Source organism: Xyrauchen texanus, chromosome 22, assembly GCF_025860055.1.
Source record: "Xyrauchen texanus isolate HMW12.3.18 chromosome 22, RBS_HiC_50CHRs, whole genome shotgun sequence".
In the NCBI taxonomy this organism is placed as follows: Eukaryota; Metazoa; Chordata; class Actinopteri; order Cypriniformes; family Catostomidae; genus Xyrauchen; species Xyrauchen texanus.
The window spans coordinates 41,104,633-41,127,035 of NC_068297.1; the positions used below are offsets into that span (position 1 = coordinate 41,104,633).

At 39.3% G+C, this 22,403-nt stretch overlaps 1 protein-coding gene across 2 annotated transcripts in view; it reads right to left on the reverse strand.

Annotated features, from left to right (window-relative positions):
- The window catches only part of LOC127662501 (steroid hormone receptor ERR2-like), a 76,175-nt gene extending 59,961 nt beyond the window's left edge, over positions 1 to 16,214 (reverse strand). The window contains exon 1 of one of the 2 annotated variants that reach the window (XM_052153702.1): positions 16,081 to 16,214. Coding sequence is in view for 1 of the 2 variants with exons in the window: in XM_052153701.1 (XP_052009661.1) it covers positions 12,657 to 12,706 (50 nt within the window). In the remaining variant the exon portion in view is untranslated. Of the gene's footprint in view, positions 1 to 12,656; positions 12,994 to 16,080 lie in introns of those variants that run through there. The other variant, XM_052153701.1, reaches the window with a different exon arrangement.
- Between the last annotated feature and the right edge of the window lie 6,189 nt (positions 16,215 to 22,403).

A 22,403-nucleotide genomic window follows, 5' to 3' on the forward strand; every position in this document is an offset into this window, starting at 1 on the left:
CTTACATTTGTGTCCGTTCCTCACACAAAGCTGTCGTATGATTTCAGAAAACTTGTGCATGTGTCATATTGACTACTTTTATGATGCTTTAGTTATTTTGGAGCTTGAAAGCCCCAGTCCCCATTGACTTTCATTACATGGAAAAGAACAGCCAGGATAATCTTCAAAACATTACCTTTTGAAGATAGAAAGTCATACAGGTTTGAGCGACAAACAGTTCGTAAACAATGACAGGATTTTCATTTTGGGTGAATTATCCCTCTATATTTAGCTTTTTTGTTTTGTTTGACAGAAGGTGATCTTGGTTTGTTCTCTGTGTACAGTTTTTGTCTGGTGTGTGAGGCTAGAGCACTATTTCAATGTTGCAAATTAAACTGGGTTCCTTCAAAAGTAGGAAGGGCTTCAGGGGCCACTGAAGGTCCTGGATACGTCTGCTCGTAAAAATGCCTCAGGTTAACAGCTACCGAGGGAATATATGTGTGTGTGTGTGTGTGTGTGTGTGTGTGTGAAGCGTGGTAACAGGGGTAAGTAGCACTCGCTCAGGCCCCTGGGAGCCGTTTTAATCTGCGTGCCTCAGAAAAGAGCCGTTCATTCATTAGTGTTAAGATAAACAGAGAGAGAGAAGGGGAGAGGTGAGCAAGAGCACTTTGTTAAAAAGCGAAGGATGAATTTGACAAGGATTTATGATCGACTGATCTGAGGAGGTGGAACACAGCCAATGAGCGATGGGCAGAGAGAGGAAGTGAGAGCACTGCAAAATATCATATTCTTAGCAAGTTTTTTTTGTTTGTTTTCTAGTTAAGACATCCTAAATCAAGATACATTTACCTGATAAACAAATCTGCATAGTAAGGCTTGTTTTCAGAGAATCTTGAACAGATACTGAGCACTTGCAGATCCCCCACCCCACCACCACCTGTTTTATGCATAAAAGTAAAAACTTTTTTTCGAAATAAGGTAAAACACAAGGTACATTTATTTTGTTTTAAATGAAAAGTTCACCCATAAATAGTTTATTTATTCACCCTCATGTTGTTACAAACCCAAATGACTTTCATTGTATGGATGTTTTTTTTTTTTTTTTGCAGTGATAGTCAATGGTGACTGAGGCTTTCTTTTTAAATGAATAAATAAATACGGGTTTGAAAACAAATGAGCTTGAGTAAATGTTGACACAGTTTTTATTTTTGGGCAAAAATACAAAAGGTACAAGACTACATAAAGTTTTTAATGAGGGAATGAACTACAATCCCATAAAGCATTGTGAATGATGTAACCAAATAAAAAAAGATGGAAACATGTAAGACTGTTGATTTAAATTTGTTGATTATAAGTACAGAAACAATATGTTTATATTTTTCTATAAAGAATATTTTGCAATACAATTGTAAGTAAATTGAGAGTGTAGGCAGAATGACGTGACTGCATCATTCACAGTGCATCATGGGAGTTGGCGGTCGCTACAGAGCTCTTTTGCTGAACTTTGTTCGCCGTGATTCTCTGATTGGTGGATCTTTCTCTTCAGGATCACAGGTAGTGTAGTTCTTCAAGAAATCTGCCGTTAGACAGGACTCTTTATAAATAAAGTATTATTAAATAAAAGTGAATATTTGTCACTGATTGTAAACTTTCCTGCCCTGGGCACCGGCATGTTTGTGTGATGTAACACACCTGCATCTCGACGAAATGAGAATGAGGACAGAAAGTCAAGAGTGAGAATGAAAAAACAAAGGTGAGCGTGAGGCGGATGAATACTCTGAATGGGCTGCGTGCACTGGCGGTGGTGGCGGTGCTCGGTTACTGCAGGGAGGGGGCCCAGCGGTCAGGCAATTAAACTCCTGCCGGTTGAGGATTAAATTTAGTCTGCCGTGCATCACCACTGCAGCCGTTATAAAACAATGACATTACTCAAAACAACAACAGGAGCCCTTAGCCAGCTACGTCCCGCTGCAGACCCAGACACAGATCGCATCTATTGATCCGCAGCCTCCTTCCTCAGTGCAGGATGTGTGTGTGTGTGTGTGTGTGTGTGTGTGTGTGTGTGTGTGTGTGTGTGTGTGTGTGTGTGTGTGTGTGTGTGTGTAGGACGACGAACGTATGAGGTCTCTAACTAGTGTTCTTTAAAGCTGTGATCAGCTACATTTGAACTATTTTACACAAAAACTTTAGCCATTAGCGTTTTAGCCATTGCTTTTACAATTCAAGCTTAACAATGCAAACGTGAAGGTGAATGGGAAGCCATTGAAATGGCCTCAAAGAAGATATTTTAGTGATGCTACTAACTTCTGTGACAAGTAGCAGCAAAGCACAACAAAACCTCCCAAACTGAGGAAATAAATGTGCCCACCTCACACAAGTCCACTCTTTCTCTCTCATATGAAGCATTGTGAGGTCAGATTCAATTTAGTGAAACAGTTCGTTAAAACGGATCATTTCAATGCCAAAAAAATAAAAAATGAATCAATGTATTTAACTCCCTATGGTAAACTGAATGTGTGTTTTCACTTCTTTGAATAGGGCAAATTTTGTAGCTTCCAAAACATTGTATTTAATGTGTATCAAGAGGAAAAGTTCAGAGGAGTGTTAATCAGAAAGAAAGACCAGCAGTTAAAGAGTTAAAATGTAAAAGTAAGGGAGCCCAGCGGTAAACTCCCTCTAGAATTGAACAGTTCATCATATGAAAAAGTAGTTCATTCCTCGCATGGAACACACTTGGGAAGGTTTTTTAAATCGTTCCCCTTTTTTCCTCTTTACACTAGAAATAATGCATATTCCTCATTTTTCTGCCAAATAATTAGCTCCCAGATCAAACGTGCTCCTAATGTAAGAAGTAGAGCTAAATAAGTATATGATGTCAGTGGCGTGTCTTCAGTAGAAAACTGTATTTTTTCCACAGGCCTTGAAGCAAATATTTGCTTGTCACACACACACACACACACACACACACACACACATATGCACTCACACACACACACGCACTCACGCACACACACACACTCACACACATGCACTCACACACACACATATGCACTCACACACACACATATGCACTCACACACACACACACACACACACACGCACTCACACACACACACACACGCACGCACTCACACACACACACACATATGCACTCACACATGCACTCTCACACGCACTCACACACGCACGCACTCACACACACACACGCACACTCACACACGCATGCACACGCACTCACACACGCACGCACACACGCACACACACGTACTCACACACACACACACTCACACACGCACACACACATATGTACTCACACACACACAAACACACATATGCACTCACACACACACACACGCACTCACACACACACACACGCACACACACACGCACTCACACACACACACACACACACACACACACACATATGCACTCACACACACACACATGCACTCACACATGCACACACTCACACACACACACGCACTCATGCACTCACACACACACACACATATGCACTCACACACACACACACACACATATGCACTCACACACACACACACACACACACACATATGCACTCACACACACACACACGCACTCATGCACTCACACACACACACACACATGCACTCACACACACACACACAAACACATATGCACTCACACACACACACGCACTCATGCACTCACACACACACACACACACACACATATGCACTCACACTCACACACACACACACACATATGCACTCACACACACACACACACACACACACACATATGCACTCACACACACACACACGCACTCATGCACTCACACACACACACACACTCACATTTATGTATGAGGTAAAAAGTGACTCAAACTGCAGGTACACACAAGCATAATAAGAAAATCACTTTGTGAAAAACAATCTGCTGTTATAATCATAAAACAACTTTGGAGAAAAAACATCAAGCTGACAAAAGAAATTGTATCCTTACAACCAATTTGACACCAGATGACAATAATCATCAGAGACAACACTGCTCTACAACTATTCCAGCTTGCGTTATAAACAAGGTGGAACACGTGTTGCCCTTCAGACACAATGCAGAATATCAGCCGTCGTTTTCATTTTTTCATTTGAAATGTAAACTTGATCTAATGCACAACAAATGAAATCCTGACAGCGGTTATCTCTGTTTCTAATCAGATGAGTCCTCTTTAAGAGAAATAAAACAAACCAAAAAGTGACAAAGACACTCATGGGAACAAAAAGGGAACAAAAGATTGTTTCTCAGAATAAGTTTCTTGACAAAGGTCAATCTGAGACAGATCACCTGCCAGTGTGGCTAGTAGATATTGGAGGTAAAATGACCAGCCACTCAAAAAACAAAACAAAAAAAACTATCATTTGGCTAGTGGCCAGTGTTCATTTCTAACCCTTATTATAAACAAACGCTTGAAATATTAGACAATCATCAACAAACACAATTCATTAAGTGTGGAAAATAAGGGACTGCAATAACTGAACATTCAGGTGACGCACAATTACCCGGCGGCACAGAGTAACATTTGGATAGAAGTTTTCCATGTCATCTGACTGCAGCTCACATTCAGTCCGCAGGAGACACTTCATTGGTGGAGATTTCCATTATGATGCCCTCTGATGTTCTTAGAACACTGAGAGGTCAACAAGACGCGCTACTGTATAATGAACTTTGATTTACGTATCGGAGATGAAATACATACGTGAAATGCAGAAGAGAACCTTTCAAAACACAGAGAGGACCAATGCTTTTTTAATGTTTGTAATCTAAAACCAATGTAGAGCAGAATCAAAAAACATTCTTTTGAAGCAAGACTTGAACTCTAAAAATAGTTCTCTGAAATATATTTGAATATACAGTATGGGCACGTTCAAAAGTGCATGAGAGTTGCACTTAAGTTGTTCACAATGACTCTGTGTTCTAGCGGTTGTCGGATATATCGGTTTTGATGATTAATCGGCACTGATAACAGGTTTCTGGAACTAACGGTTATCAACAAAAATCCACTCTTGCGTCCGGCGCTGGAGCGGCTGGGAAGGGTCCGCTGTCATTTGGGGCGGCTGTGGCTCAGCTGGTAGAGCAGGTCGGCCGCTTTAAAGCGCATTTGAGAATATGGACCGACTAAAACTTTTTATTTATTTATTTTATGCCCATTAGTTGCAAATTAAATGCTCTTTTTAAACAGCCAGGATATGAATGTTCTTTGCAATAATATAATGTCGCTGAATGGTTTATATATTTATTACGCCCTCTTGTGGACTAAGGAAACAACATCAATTTAAAGTCAGCTGATTTTAAAATTTGAATATTAGTTTATATCTATGTTGGTATTGGTAAAATCCACTATCGGTCGACCTCTACTGTGTTCTTTCAGGGACTTGCACTGTGCTTTCTTTTGAGAGGATTCAGCGCGAGTCATTGTAAACAAGCTTCTTTCATTGCGTTCATTAGTGCATGAGGTTATGAGAGAAGGTTACCTAAACACGCACAAGAGAGCAATGGGACAAGTTAAGGTTTTCACTGGAAAATAACATATATTACAGGCTGTTTCTCACTAAAACCTACATTAGCTTTCCGAATACTTGGATTATGTCGCACAAGTCACTGACTACTTTTATGACACTTTTGGGTGCTTCTTTAAGATTTAAAGTGAGGCACTATCAACTACCATTGTATGGAAGTCAGGGATGGCAACACTCTTTAAAATACCTACTTTTTGTGTACCACAGAAGAAAGTAGGACTGCACCTTTAATCGAATAAACAGTCAAGTTTACAGTCGCGGCCACCACACTTAAATAATTGTGAAAAGTGCCGATTACAGCATTTTATTTAGTTCTACTCTCACTGCATTAAAATATGTATTTATGACTTTATTTTACAGTGATTGAGCATTGTAACCAATCAGACATATTTATTCAAAATGTATAAAAAATTATAATAGTTGTGTTTTTTCATGAACGTGCAGCCCTAAAGAGAGTCATACATGTTTGGAATGATGCGAAGGTGATTAAATGATGACAACATTTTTATATTTTTGTGAACTTTTCATTAAAAGGTCAAGAGTGTCATTTGATAGAACATGGAATCACAAAAATAATAATCACCTTTTTCAAAATGTTTCCACACCATTGGTTGAACAAACAAGTTGTCCCACCACCAACCTCATGCCACTGGTTAAGCCAGAAGTTGACATGTTGGGATGCTCAAACAAACAGAGCAATGTTTTGAAAGTGCCACAGAGTCACAGTGTTTACACTTTTCAGGAAGTCAATGTACCAATGACTTGTAGAATCTGCACATCCAAAATATGTACTTTAACCTTGCTTTACTTCGATCAACATTCTACTGAATATTAAAGACTATAGAAAACAAAACACTTGATGAGGACCTCACACACCTGTGGTGACATCATTTCCTGTCCATAAATCCTTGTGTTGTTGTCTGTTAGTGCATGTAATGAATCTGGCGTGGGCCGGTGCGGGTCTGGACGCAGACGCACTCAGTTTGGCTGTCAGTTAGAATCAGAGCAGCAATGGTGACAGACCGTTTCAATATTGATTTCATAAATAAACAGAGCTAACCATCGATCCTAATGTTATTTTGCATTTCAATTACTGCTCAGAAACATAACCTTCAAATGACTGGCCACTCGATACCAATACCATTCTCTGATAAACGTCAGTGTACCGCCCTGCGGACATTTCGCCTCACGTTTTCTCTTCCCCTCTATCCAACGTGTAAATTAGCAGACTTAGCATTTTCCCCCGCGAGATTTGATTACGAAGACAATCGGGACACTGCGCTTTGATCGTTTCCTCGCTGTTTGCGGCACTGGTGTTGTCACACATGCAGATGAGCTAGTTCTGCATTAAACTGCATGTGCAGCATTGCATGCGATGAGCGAGTTTGCTTTAGATTTGATTGGTTATTTTGTAATGATGAGTTTAAAATTGTAGTTGATGTATTTTTGAGCTCATTTCATTTAAAACATTGTAGTTTATTTACAATAAGTAAAAAGCTGTTAAATCAAAGACTTGCTACACTTGAGTTAATATATATATGAAAACAATCACTACTTCCTCAAGACTCTCCTCTTGTAAATCACACCTTAAAAGAATATTCCGGGTTCAACACAAGTTAAGCTCAATCCACAGCATTTGCGGCACACCGGTCAATTTTTGGAGGGTTTAAAGACAGAAATGTGAAGATTATAATTTAATAAAAGCACTTACATTTATTCTTCTGTTAAAACTCATGTATTATATGAGCTATGTTGTTTCAATTGTAATTTTTTCAGTCGTTATAGAGTTTGTTGACATTACATCGTCATGGCAACGACATAGTAAAATTGTCTATAACTTTAAAGAGATGCAGTTAGTAAGTGATTTTCTCACAGTAAAATCATACATATTGTTTATGTGTCTATACTTTTGAAAATGTGAGCTCCATTCACTTCCATTGAGTTTTGCTATTTTAAAGAAAAGAAGAGACGGGACCAAATACATTTTTGTGGTAATCAACGTTATAAAACAAATGCTTTTGATTAAGCAAAAATGTTATTCAACCCGGAATATTTCTTTAACTGCGTGTGCGTGTGTGTGTGTGTGTGTGTGTGTGTGCGTGTGCGTGTGCGTGTGCGTGTGCGCGCGGCATGCATTGGACGAGCCATTATCCTCAGCACACTGACAGAGCTCGGTTTATTTTTAAAACTGCTTTCATGGCATGGCGAGGATGCCAAGATTACCTGAGAGAGAATCGGGGACGGGTGGGTGACACAGTGCGGTTCGTTCGCTGCTGCAGCGTGTCAGAGACCACAGCGCTCACACAATACAACTGCTCCACAAATGGAAGTTGATGCAAAACGTGATCATCTTAACATCTTAAGTCTTGTAACTGGTCACCATTTTGTTTAAGACGTTCATCATTTTAATGAACCTTTTTCATTTCAGATGGTTGTGCAGTGTGTCTTTGTAAAAGTGCAATATTCCATGTAGTCTCTCAAATAATATGAGCTCATGAAAGCTGCATGCTCTGCAAGTATAAAATAATTAGCAAAACATTATTTAAAATTGTCAAATCGCAGGACATGATAACTTACCCACAGATTTTGATGTCAACTACCCAAATACAGGCACTTTTTGGTAACACTACATTCAGTTCCATTTGTTTAGAGGCTCATTAATGACTCATCATTTATTTACAAATGCATTATAAATCAATAATATGCATTTTGAACTGTATGCATAAAAACAGAGAGTTTCATGCAATACCTGCCAAATAGTGAACCATTTTACCTCACGTGTTATAAATGCTTAATAACCCTATTTCATTATTGGTAACCTATCAAAATACATCTTAATGTAAAGTGGACAGTTGCAACACATTTATTAACATGTTTCCTACATTAGAAACCTGTACATAGAGTAGACAATGGTTTAATGTCTATATTACAAATGATAAAAGATATTTATGCAGTGAACGAGCATGAAGAACTGACACGTGTTTTTGCAGAGGACTTTAGGAAACTAGGACTTTTTGACATGAACGGGACAATGAAAGTAACAACACAAGTGAATCAAGACATTACACTCATGAATATACAGACAAAGCAGACACAATCCCCCTTTTTTACCTCACTATAACAGTCCATTTGTGCTGCATTGTGACATCAATCATGAATTAGGGAATTTTAAGTTTTTGATTCATGCAAATATGAATAAGTGTATTAATTAAGCATTTATAACATGCTCACAGTTGGGCAAGTCTTGGATGAAAGTTGCTCTTTTTATTCATGTTGCTATTACTGCATATAAATCATTTATAATGCATTTATAAATGAATCATTAGTCATTAATGTTACCTTACATTAAACTGTTTATAGATGTTTTGTGTTGTTACAGACTATCATCTATATTACTTTGTCATGAATCTGAATCTAATGGAAATTCATCGCTCTCAGACAACAACTAAACAGAACACATCTGCAATGTTCAGACAACGACTAACTGATGAACAAAAACTCTAGTTTAGAAAGATTAGAAAAGAGTAGGAGACATTCTGGTGTGACTCAATAACATATAAGCACAGATGACAAATATAGAGCGTCAATGACACACAGTAAAGCGTGTGTTGATAATAAACATGCATTAGAAATAAAAGCGGAGAGTGACGCGGTCGGAACTGCCCAAAACATGTCTGTTAGCAGCCCAGGGGGAACCAGCAAACCTTACAAGCCATCTGTGAAACAATTAACAGCACAAAACATCTAACTGTATTCAGGGCTGTTTTTGTAGCTTTTAGAAATGTGCACCATTCTGAACAGAATTGAAAACTGGGCTCAAACTCATTTTGGTCAAAGGTCAGCTGGCTGGCGGTGGCCACCGCGAGAACGAAACCCTCTCCGGAGCTCATGAATATGCGGGCTGACCACAGGCATGGATCTGTGTGAGTAATGTTTTCTGAAACCAAATTACTGTAAGCCGATCCCATCTGGATAGTGTCAGAGCCAGGCCGCTTTGGTTACCCACGATAGCATCTCCACAAAGACAGCAAAAATCTGATTAACCCAACAGCACTGAAACACTTGCTCAGAGAGCGCAAGCTTTTAAGATACACTAATGCAATTCCCATTGCTGCTTTTTCCCCAGCTAATACGATAAAACGGATGGGGGGAAACGGAGAGAGGAAAAGTGGGAGATGTGCTAGATTCGCCAACTTGGTAATGAAGTCAAACAATTTGTACATTTAGCTCATGGAGCTTTTCTGCATACAAATATAAATCGAACTGTCAGCCAGATGATGAAATGAAAGAGTGAGGACTGGAAATGGGGTCGGAATTCCGGAGATTCCGTCTAGTCAGTCTTTGCTTCCGGTCATGTTGAATACACCAGTGAGTAAAAAAAAATGTCAAAGTGACCGAATGAATCAACAGAAATTTCTCAATACCTCAACCCACAACCATACACCGGCTTCATAAATATCTGACCTCATTAATAATAATAATAATAAACACACACACACACACACACACACAGACTTATATATAGCAGAATATCATACAAACAACATCAATGTCACTACATGTGCCAGTAAGCACTTACTGTCAGGGATTTTGATGTGAATCGAGTGCAAAGTGCATTTGAGGTCAGTGAATTCAACAACACACAGTCCACATCAGCCCTTAAATATGCCATCGGTTGTAAATAAAGTGCAGTTCTCACACAGCTACTGTTGAAACAAAGCCGCATTCATTATCCCTAAATTAATGAAACTGCCATTGACAAGCAACTTGACATCCATCATAATATTCACTTTAATATCACAGCCACTCCACTACCTCATTTAACTGAAGATTCTGAGAACATACAGAAGAGAAAAGAAAACACAAGCTTGCATGCGCTGTAATTAAATATACATTGAGCTAGATTTCTTTTTATATATATATATAAAACAAATAAATGTATAAAAGCAAAAAACGGCCAGTCAGCAACTAACAAAAGCCCCAAATTCCAATAAAAATATATATATATATATTTTTTTTTACACAAACAGAAAGCTTTCTGCACAAAAAAGTACATTCAAATCCATTCATTTCATGAAATATTGACAACATAATGTGTGATAACACATTTTACTCCACAATGTCTCCATAATGACATGCCTCCAAAATTATGTTTTTATATGCTGGAGTACATCGTACATTCATTTGATGTTATATAATAATGCAATGAATTATATAAGCATAAAGTATTTAAAAAAAAGAGAGATTAGGTTCGACAAGATACTCTCAAACAAGTGAGCATTAAAATATACTGAAAATAAATGCGTGACTGGTGTTTAATGTGACATTCAGCATGTCTGCTATTTTCAGCTGCATTTTAAACTACGTAAATATCAATATAACTTTGTGTAGCTGTAATTAAGCTGTTATTTACATACAGTACAATACAAAGGATGACATGAAATATGGGTTTAGTTTTCAGTATCAGTGAAGAAAATCTCACCTCAGTTTTACATTGTAAAAGACAAACTGAGATCAACTAAACTGTACACAACATGTGCTTCTCTATATAACTCAATCACAACAGAATATCATCTCAACACACCTGACACTTGAACAAGCTCATTCCAAATAAGTGCTGCATGTATTTGTGTTTGAAGAGCAGCTGGGCTGCATTGAACCGGTGTAATCCTTCTTAACGGAAAACTGCGCAGCAGATAATAATATGTGTTTAAGATGAGTAAAGTCTGAGGAGGGTCATGTGGTCTTTCTGTGTCCTGCAGTAGTAATCGATGCTAATTCAAAACATTTCATTACATTTCTGTGGCGACTCGGAGAGCAAATGTTGCTGGTGAAACATTACACGTTACTGAGAGTAAAAGAAAAAATCCATACACAAAATCCATCATGAAGCTTTGCACAACATTATTTTTGGCTTCGGATTATTCAGGATCATTTACCTGCTTGAATCTGTAATGCATAGAGTTATTGTTTTTAATAAAGCCAAATGAATGCTCTCTTAAATTCATACATTTCATCATACGCAGCTAACAAAAAACTCAACTCTATAAATGCTATATGTGACACGCACACCCCGTGTTTATGTTCTAATTAATAATATTCAAATAAACCATCCACAAAACAAAGTTCAAGAGGAACTTAATAAAATATCATGAATGAATTAATGGAAAACAAAACGTTTGTGTTTTGTTTACACACACAAAAAAACTTGTATAAATGATATTTCCCTACTGTATTCTTTAAGCGAGTGCATTATTTGAAAGCCAGACGTGTGCTGGGACTCAGAATGACACTGAGAGGCTTCAGGACACCCGGACCCCTTCAGCGGCTCGTCTGGGGCCACTTCAGTCTCCAAAAGATATTTCATTCATATTGTCTTCTGTCATTCAGCACACTCATTTAAAAAACACCTGTCTCGCTGCCTTTTGTCCTGCATGAGGCCAGAGCCCTTAAGTTCAAACACACACACACACACACACACACACACATGTTGTGTTTCCATGTTTTATGGGGACTTTCCATAGACATAATGGTTTTTATACTGTACAAACTTTATATTCTATCCCCTAAACCTAACCCTACCCCTAAACCTAACCCTCACAGAAAACTTTCTGCATTTTTACATTTTCAAAAAACATCATTTAGTATGATTTATAAGCTGTTTTCCTCATGGGGACCGACAAAATGTCCCCACAAGGTCAAAAATTTCGGGTTTTACTATCCTTATGGGGACATTTGGTCCCCACAAAGTGATAAATACACGCTCACACATACACACACACACACACACACACACACACACACACTTACATAGAATTAAAGAGAAACTGAACTACAGTGTCTGGCTCATAGAAAACATGCTTAATGCAATAAACTGCATGAAACACGCAAAGAACAGCCGGAGTGTAAACATTGGAATCAGAAAATGTGTGTATGTTAAGAGTTACAGTGAAGCCATGCAACAGAAAATGCATTGTATCCCTATACAGTATTTGCAGTGCAAAGTTCAACCCAGAGGAAGAAAATGATATCATCAACCTAAACAAAGACAAGACAGAAAAACAGAGCAGCAACAGTCAGAAAGGAAGCAGGTTAGCGCATGAAAGAGGAAGATGCACCTACTGGTTATGATAGCTGAGAGAATCAGGGATGCAAAGTTCGGAAATGTCCATCAGCCTAGTTTTATCATTCCAGGAGGAAGAGCAGAAGGAAAGAGGAAACACCGGACACCCGCCTCTCCCCCAAAAACCACACGCGAGCACCTCAGGAAAAGTTGCGGTGAAAAGCCCCTCCGGCAGCGCAGGTACGCATGTGTGTGAAAGTGAGGGGGAGGGGGACTGAGGAGGGTGTAACGGGAGAGACAGAGAGGCTGAGGCTGCAGCAACAGGACAGCGTGCTACGATGAGCGTGCGAGCAGGAGGAGAGGCAGAAATGAGTGTTTGTGCGCTCAGTGTCGGCCTCTTTAAAACTGAAGGGCTTGATGAATATGGAACAGCTGCTGTTGCATGCTGTCTTACAGGGGCGGGGCTTCAACACCGAGGGGGCGGGGTTACAGTGGGGAGGGGGAAGTGAGCAGGCGGTGGAGCTAAAGAGACATAAGCTGAAATACTTCCACAGAGGAACACACACACACACACACACACACACACACACACACACACACACACACACACACACACACGCACGCGCGCACACACACACACACACGAGAAGCCAGCCTCTTTAAAGAGAGACTGAAGAATGTTTATACAAAATATAATATATATTTAATATATACGAAATAATACGAAATTATTTCTGCTAAATGAGGAAGAAATTTTTCATGTTAGAATTATTTTGTTAGTATTATTATTATTTATATTTTTCATTTTACCAGACAAGTCACTGAACAAGATTCTTAAACGTTCTTACAACTACATATTTGTGCTCCCCTAATTACTGTTTAATGTTAAAATATTAAACTATGTCTAAAAATATGTTTAGCATATTTATATTTATATTAATATAGAATGCATTACTTATAATATACTGCTTCTGTATAAATTACAATAAATCATTTTAAGATTTACACATTTCAGTTTCATATCAAAACTTCAGATTGAATTGAGTAATCCTTAATAAAAAAATATTATTGAAATTTTGTTAAACTTCACGCAATTCAATTTGATAGAATTTGGTAATGAAATTGAAATACGTAAATCTTAATTATAGTTTTTTTTTTTTTCAATGTTGCTGATAAAATATATATTCTCTCATTTTGGGCTGTTTTACTTTCTATGTGTTCTATGTACAAATTACTTTTATTATTATTTCTTATCATTTAAAACATATATTGTGTGTGTTGATTAAAATGATTAATTTTCTAAATAAAAAGTGGTGAAAACATAGAAATTAAGAAACTGAGAGGTGCATGTTCCAATCGGACATGCAGTTCTGCTTCCAGTAAACACACTGATTTCTCAAGATTTTACAGTCACCCCATTCTACATTTACCCCCCAATGGATGTTTATGAAATTCTACTAGTGCTGCATTAAAGCGTCCAGTGTGAACATTTGAGAGCAAGTGTTGGAGCGTTTCAAGTGGCGAGTCAAACTGAAGTCCCATCAGTGTCTAAAGCAGCAGAAAATCGCTGTCTGTCTTCAGTGCCGCGATCGGCCAGAGTCTCAGCGTTGATCAAGCCTTGAAGAATGCAGAGAATGCAGATACCATTTCACACTTAGTGTTACTGTATCGTGGTTTATAAGCGTGCAGCAGCAGGGATTCAGAAGAGAAGCCCTCACAAAACCACACATGACAAGTGGCCCGTTTGAACAGATGTTGCTGCCTGTGTCACAAATTCACAAACTGAACTGAGTTAAACACACAAAGAGCAGCATTCTGGATTGCACAGTACATGTGTATTCCAAACAAATCTGAAGAACCAAAGTTTTACGATTATAAGAGCATTTTCCAGTGATTTCACATGATGGAACGCACCAGAGGCTTGCGGACTTCCACACAGCACATCTGATGGAAACCACCGACTCAACTGCTCTATTCAACAACTCGCATTTCCATAATCAATATTAAAACAGCACACATCCCTATTGATCATCACAGGTCTCACTCATGTCTCAGGGCAGGACCTCGAGAAAACAAAAACATATTCAGTGAGACATCAGAGACAAACTGTCTGCATATTAAAGAATAGCTAGCAATCAAAATATAGTTAAAGTAATTACATGTCTTTTCATATCATCCCTTAAATAGAAACAAGCCCCTATCTGGATTTGTTAGAAACTAAAAAGATGAGTTGAAAATCAATAGCAATAACCTCTCAGTTCCCTTGAACTATGACATATATAAACTGTATGTATTGTAATTTCTTTGAGTTCTTTTCAGTTCAATATACAGTATGTATGCCTGTAATTCTGCACCTTTTACAGTCCATATAGACAAAATACAAGAACGATGAATTTAGCAAACTCAACAAACCAATTACAAAATACAGCTGAAAAACTGTGACATGCATGTAAAAGTGTTTAGGAGAGAATCTGCATGTGCTTTTTCTAAACAGCTTTGATAATCAGGAATTAAAGTTCATTCATCCATGAGACTAATCCATATGATTCATGTACAATCCCTTTGGAATGCTTATTAAGGTCTCGTCTCATGTTACAGAGGATTTGATATCAAATGTTGATATTGAGCTCATGTTAAATGATGAGATATCCCTTGATTTCATTTAGTCAGCGATACACACACATTTCCTCTCATTAAAGATAAGATAATAAGTTTTCCCCCAGATTTTTGTCTTTCATAATGTCTGAAGACAGTGTAATGATGGCAGTGTAAGTTTAGAGGCTTTGGACAAGGAACCTTTTTTTTTTTTTTTTTTTTTTGTCAAATCAGAAGTTTAATTTTGCCTGATTTTCTCCATCATATTTAAACACAAAACGCAACAAGACAGTGAAGTGCATCATGTTTTTACATGTGTGTTTATTTCACTTCAGTCCTTGTTTCGGAAGTGCTCAGCAAAAGGTCAAACTGGTTGTAATTGATTATGAATTACTTTTAGTAATCAAGCTGTTTTGTCAGCTAAAACGAATGATTATCAATTTGCCACCTTTTAATTAGGAAAGGCACACACACAAGAGCACATCATAGTCTAACACTGTTTTCTTGTATTATTAAAAAAGTCTACAGATATATCTGAATGATGTATCCAAATGAGGACATCCCCAAATGTCCCCAAAGGCAGGTTTTGTCATATTTAGCTCACTTTTTCTCCCCAAAGGTAAATAAACCCACGAGAAAGGATGAGAAAGACACCTTAATCAAAACTGAAAGGTTTTTCAGGATGATTTTAGACCGTGTTGAACTGCCACTGTACATCTGGAGTGTAATATGTTCATGTGTTAACTTATAAACAATAAACGCAAATGATAGAATGATTAAGTTCCGTGTTTTAATAAACACAGTTTACGGCTCTTCAGAGGCTTTAAACAGCACAACACATCACTGACAGCGACAGACAGAGAAGAAAAGAGGAGATATTGAGTGTACCTGCGTGCACAGACTCATGGAGCTCATCCTCAGGTGTGTAAAGACAGACGCGTCCCGGTGCCCAAACTGAACACGAGACTGAAGCGCTGCTGGAGCACCACAGAGGAACTCCTCCTCCTCAAACTCTCACCACGAGCACATAGAAACCGGTATAGACTACCTTTAATATGTAGTGGGTGAGATCTGTTCCCCTCAAGCAACCTTTTGAGTCTCGACGCCCCTGATATGTGTAGCCAAACGCCAACTATCTTAAAGAATTGAATAAAAAAGCTCCCGCAGGGTAACTCTCAGGATTCCTGCGCTTTTTGACTAATGAACGTCAATAACCGATTGACACTGGCTGTTAGCAACTTTTACTTTACAAAAGCATTCGTAATGAGCAATAGCATATCTACCCAACTAACACACAACGTTCCTCTAACGTTAGCGCACGCTCTGAGACATGCGGGGTTAAAATAACCCAAATTGGGTTGTCTTTAGACCAGCCGCTGTTTAAAAGTGGGACAGGACACACTTTGGGCTAAACTAACCCAGCAAGTTCGGTTGTTCATTTTAACCCAGAAAATTGGTTATTTATTCAACCCAAATGCAGGTTCATTTTGACAGGAATGCTGGGTTCACTTGATCTCATATATCCTTAAATAATATTGTAAAATAAACCTCACCATTAACACGTGAAAACATGACAGCTCCTTAATTTTTGGATGAAAATAAATACATTCAATAAGTGCATTTAAACTATTTTACAAATTTGTAATAAACAGCATGTAGAACAATAAAGTAACTTTTATAATTAATGTTAAAAACATTAAACACCCATTGCATTATTAAAAGTAAAGTTAACCCAAAAATGAAAAATCTCTCATTTACTCGCCTTCATCCCAGATGTGTATGCCTTTATTCTGCTTCTAAAATGATTGGTTTTGTTCAGAATATCTCAGCTCTGTTTGTCCACTATATGCAAGTGAATAGTGGCTAGAACTTTGAAGCTCTAAAATGCACATAAAAGCAGCATAAAAGTAATCCATAAGACTCCAGTGGTTTAATCCATGTCTTCAGAAGAGATATGATAGATGTGGGTGAGAAAGAGATCAATATTTAAATATTTTCTTACACTATATCTCCCCTTTCACATCTCTTCTCTCTTCTCGGGCACTTCTCACGCACCTTACAGTCTAGCTGATCCCACAAAAGCTCAATGGGGTTAAGATCCATAACACTCTTTTCCAATTATCTGTTGTCCAATGTCTGTGTTTCTTTGCCCACTCAAACCTTTTCTTTTTATTTTTCTGTTTCAAAAGTGTCTTTTTCTTTGCAATTCTTCCCATAAGTCCTGCACCCCTGAGTCTTCTCTTTACTGTTGTACATGAAACTGGTGTTGAGCGGGTAGAATTCAATGAAGCTGTCAGCTGAGGACATGTGAGGCGTCTATTTCTCAAACTAGAGTCTCTGACGTACTTATCCTCTTGTTTAGTTGAACATCTGGTCTTCCACATCTCTTTCTGTCCTTGTTAGAGACAGTTGTTCTTTGTCTTTGAAGACTGTAGTGTACAGATTTGTATGAAATCTTCAGTTTTTTGGCAATTTCTAGTATTGTATCGCCTTCATTCCTCAAAACAATGATTGACTGATGAGTTTCTAGAGAAAGATGTTCCTTTTTTGCCATTTACATTTACATTTATGCATTTTGGCAGACGCTTTTATCCAAAGCGAATTACAGTGCACTTATTACAGGGACAATCCCCCTGGAACAACCTGGAGTTAAGTGCCTTACTCAAGGACACAATGGTGGTGACTGTGAGGATCGAACCAGCGACCTTCTGATTAACAGTTATGTGCTTTAGCCCACTACGCCACCACCACTCCTTGTCAGGATTTTGAAGAAGACACTTAAATCCAGGTTGCTCCGGGGGGATTGTCCCTGTAATAAGTGCACTGTAAGTTGCTTTGGATAAAAGCGTCTGCCCTGATGTAAACATAGAGAGCGTGTGCAACGGCTAAACCCATACGTGTAGCACATGATCATTGAGTGAAAACGTTACACTCTAGTATCTAAAGAGGATGCAACACAATTGTTACTATTGTGGAGCAGTCAGGAAATGTTAGTCCAGACGGCTCATTATAATCCAATGGTGCGCCACTTAGGGCAGGAAAAGACACTGAACCAACTAATGACCTGTTTTTATTGACATGCATGGTGTGGCATGCCATGAATGTCAGCTGGTAAATCTGCCGGCCACACCAAGAGTGCCATTGTGCCCCCTTCCATTAATCAAGGTCCCTTTTGAAAGAATTGGTAAAGACCTCGTCGAGCCATTAGAGCGGACGGCACGTGGGCATCACTTTGTCTTGGTTCTGGTGGACTGTGCAACGCGATATCCGGAAGCAGTGCCTCAGCGCAACATCTCGTTGCTTAGTGTTGCGGAGGCACACTTCAGGATATTCTCCCGAGAGGGGATTCTGAAAGAAATCCTCACTGATCACGGCACCACGTTCACGTCACGTACACTATGGGCAGACTGGGCAGACTGGATGACTCCCCGGCCTGAGTCAGGCGGTGGGGGTATGTGGCGGAGGGGGTGTGGTCAAGCGTGCAAACACCTGAGTGCTATAATGTCTAACACCTGTTTCTGATTGCAGTAAGCACTGGGGAGAGCGATATATGGAGGAACTACAGCAGAGACAAGGAGAGAGAGTCACGCTTATCTGTCTGTGTAAAAGCGGAAAATATCATTTTGAGTGTTGTCTGATTAAAGAACTACCTTTTGAGTTGAAGTCCCACGTTTCCCGTTTCCTCGTTACACAACCCGTAATGTGAGCAATCCAACAGTCATCAGAATAGCGTTTTTTAAGGTTTACCATGCACACCAACGCTTTTCATGTGTTGGACAAAAGTGTGTTGAAGCCCTGAAGCCGATGATGCGAGTGCTGTGAAATGGCCTTATCAGCAACGCCACTCGCATCCGGTGTAGAAAGGGTGATACAAGGTATGAACTAAATCATGCAGGTGAAATATTTTGGATTCAAAACGGCAAATTTAATTTGCATTACTAAAAAAAATCTGAAAATGTAAATGAAACTATTCAGCGTCCAGTGGGCAATATCCACTGACCCAGTGGCTGGGTTACACAAAAACTACCCAACAGAGAACCACCCCCCACTCCCCCCCACCCCATAAAATGGCCCAACAGGCCCAACCCAGCATTTGGGTTCAAAAATAACCTAGCATTTTTAGTGTGTATGGTTTACATTTTTTTGGGATCAATTCGTTATGTTCCCAGAACATTGCAGGAAGGTTTTTGTGAGAGAAATAACATTCTTATGTTATTTTTAAGTTTTATTTTCCATAAACATAAACTGTTGTTCTCAGAATGTTGCAGAGAGGTTTTTTCTTTTTTTTGGTTATAGACAACAATGATTAGACAAAGCGCACAAGTACAGCACAGAATTAAAGGAAGATATTAAGATATTTCTTCACTATAGAAATTTGCATAACTATTTCCCTGACCTTGATATTTCCAAGTTTTCCATTAGCGTGGGAACCCTGAGCAGTGCCTGATAAGAGGATATGCGCAGGGATATTTTGGAATCAAGCGCTAGTTAGCTGTGTTGTTGTTCGGGTGGATTTCACTGATGAATAAATCAGAAGAACAACAGAAGCGTCTGGACTGAGCTGAGCTCACACTGGTGTCTGTAATAATCACTGGGTTAATGTCATCACTGGTGTGGTTTAAAGACCTAAAATATCGGTTACCTCAAGTCATTCCGTTTAGGACACTGGGGTCAATTTGTAGCTATTTTAATTAGATTAAAATCATTCTCGGACATATAAAATTACTGTCAAAGTAACTGAGATTTTTCTTGTTTTTTTCATCTATTGAGAAAAGTAGAAAACAAACAAGCAGACCAACCGAGCTTGAATGTTGTTTTGTGGAATATGGAAATATTATGTTCATAAATCCTGTATTCTGTACAAGTTTAAGATTGAGAGGAAAATCACTTGGACTCCACTAGAGGGAGTGCTGTTTCACCATATTGTAACCAATAAATAACCACTAATCACTCAAAACAAAACAATCACTTCATGTCATTTGATTTACTGTTGTCTTGTGTGTAAATGTAATGTTATATTGAAAGCAGGTTATCTATATAACAAGGAAACCTATTAGCTTTTTAAACCAGCACATGTCAAAGTTGAACTGATTTTGTGCAAAGTTACACTAGTTACACTAAAGTTGACTAGTGGAGACTAGTTAGTGGTGCTTGCTAAGGCACATTTCATCATATTACTATTTTTATAGACTTACTTTACTAAATAGGCATCACACACATATAGAGACTTGAGAGTGGGCTCTATTGACTCGGGCAATAAGCAATAGCTCAGCCAAGCAACCTCATGTTTGCACCTTTGTAGGGCACTGTGGGAAGGGTACAACACTCAAAGGGTCATTCCAAATGAAAGTAAGATAATGAATCTTTTCAGTAACAAATGGTCCTTCCACAAGACTGTTAATTGAAGGGTACATTCATACAGTATTGCCATGCTCACTTCAAGAGTTCTGCCCTTCGTATTGAGTAGTGAATAGGGATGATAATGTTTTTGTTAATATTTGAAGAAAGGTTGTTAAATATACCTGGTTAAATACAGGTTGCACATGGGTTGCCAACTTTCTTCCAGCCAAATACAGAACATTATATTTTGCAATCAATTGATTCTAAAATGCCTTACATGTAAAAATGCTTAACGTGACCTAATGTCAACGACCAGGCAGAATCAAATTTCAGAAGCATATCCTTACCTATACTGCAGGTTAATTAAGCATGTTAAGCCATTTCTTTTCCACTTTTTAAATTATATCCGTATTATTTTAATGTGCAAAATAATAATAATAGTTTTCCAGTGCCACTGTCTTTGTACATTAATCAAACCTGCTTTTATGGGGAGTAAACATTGATATAAGTGTATTTCTCCTTGGATTATAGTGTCGTTGTTGACCGACAAGGAAATTGTAAGAACATTATCATTCTTCCTGCCATATTAAGCCACATTTAGAATATTTCATGTTAAGTGTTGTAACTAAACCTGTATAGTACTGTACTTTTGTGTTAAAAGTGCCAAGAGTGCCTATGTGCAAAAGTGCGCATTTACAATTGCATGTGAAAGTGATTCACATTCACATCAGTGTTTTGCTGTGAAATGGTAAAATTCGACAAGACGTATCTCGGTTTTTTTTTTTTTTTTCCACAGAGTGAAGTTTTTTCGGCTGGGGCCCTGTGTATTCATGTCGGTTAAGGTGTTTTTTCCCCAAAAGAAAAAGACACTGCAGAGATCACATCCTGCCTGAAGGGGAGGTTAACATGTGGTGAAAACATGGGCTACCAGCCACATATGGAAGAAGCCCCGTGGTAGGCCCTCGGGGAAACCGTACCATGTAAAAAACTTAACAAGGGGTTACCAGAGGTAACCAGCATACGTGGAGCACTTACCAGAGTACAGGACATACTAGCACCCCGGAGGGTGAGATCGGTCACTGAGCGCAGCTCCTGCATCACTTCAGGGTCAGGACTACCTATGTGCAGCTCGTTCAATGCCTTGGCCTGGTGTACTTGCAGGAGGGCCATGGCATTCAGGGCAGAGGCAGCCTGTCCAGTGGCACTGTAAGCCTTGTCCACCAGGGACGATGTAGTCCTATAGGCCCTGGACAGGTGTCTCGCGCGATTCCACCAGGTGCCGGCGTTTTGCGGGCACAAGTGCACTTGAAGAATCTCTGTATACCCACTGGCCACCCCACCATCAAGGGTAGTGAGAGTGGGGGAACCCAGAATTCGGGTCTGGGCAATAAAAGGTGCCGACTTTGTGAGTATGCACACCCGAGAAGAATGGAACAGTGCAGGGCGCAGCTGTGAGCACTCCGAACCCAGGAACCAATTATCAAGCCACGATGGCTCAAGGCAGTGTGGAGGTTTCCACTCCAGCCCGACACTCGTGGCAGCCTGGGCAAGCGTGGCGGTCATCTCCGCATCAGCCTCAGACTGGATGACAACACCCGAAGGTGGGAACCCAGTCGAGTCCTCAGCATCCGACTGCGCCAACCCACTCTCCGATGCTGCGATCGAGAGCTCATCCTGCTCTCGATCCCCGAACGAGACATTAAACTCACCCTGAGGCATGCTGTCTGTCTCATCCCAGAACTTGACCGGGGAAAATGAGCATACTGGGGAATGGGAGGTCCGTGGGGGTTTACCTGCCGGAACCACTCCCATTGGGGTCCCCAAATCGCCCCCCAGTGCTCACCGACCCGGCCTCGTACCCATAGGTAGAA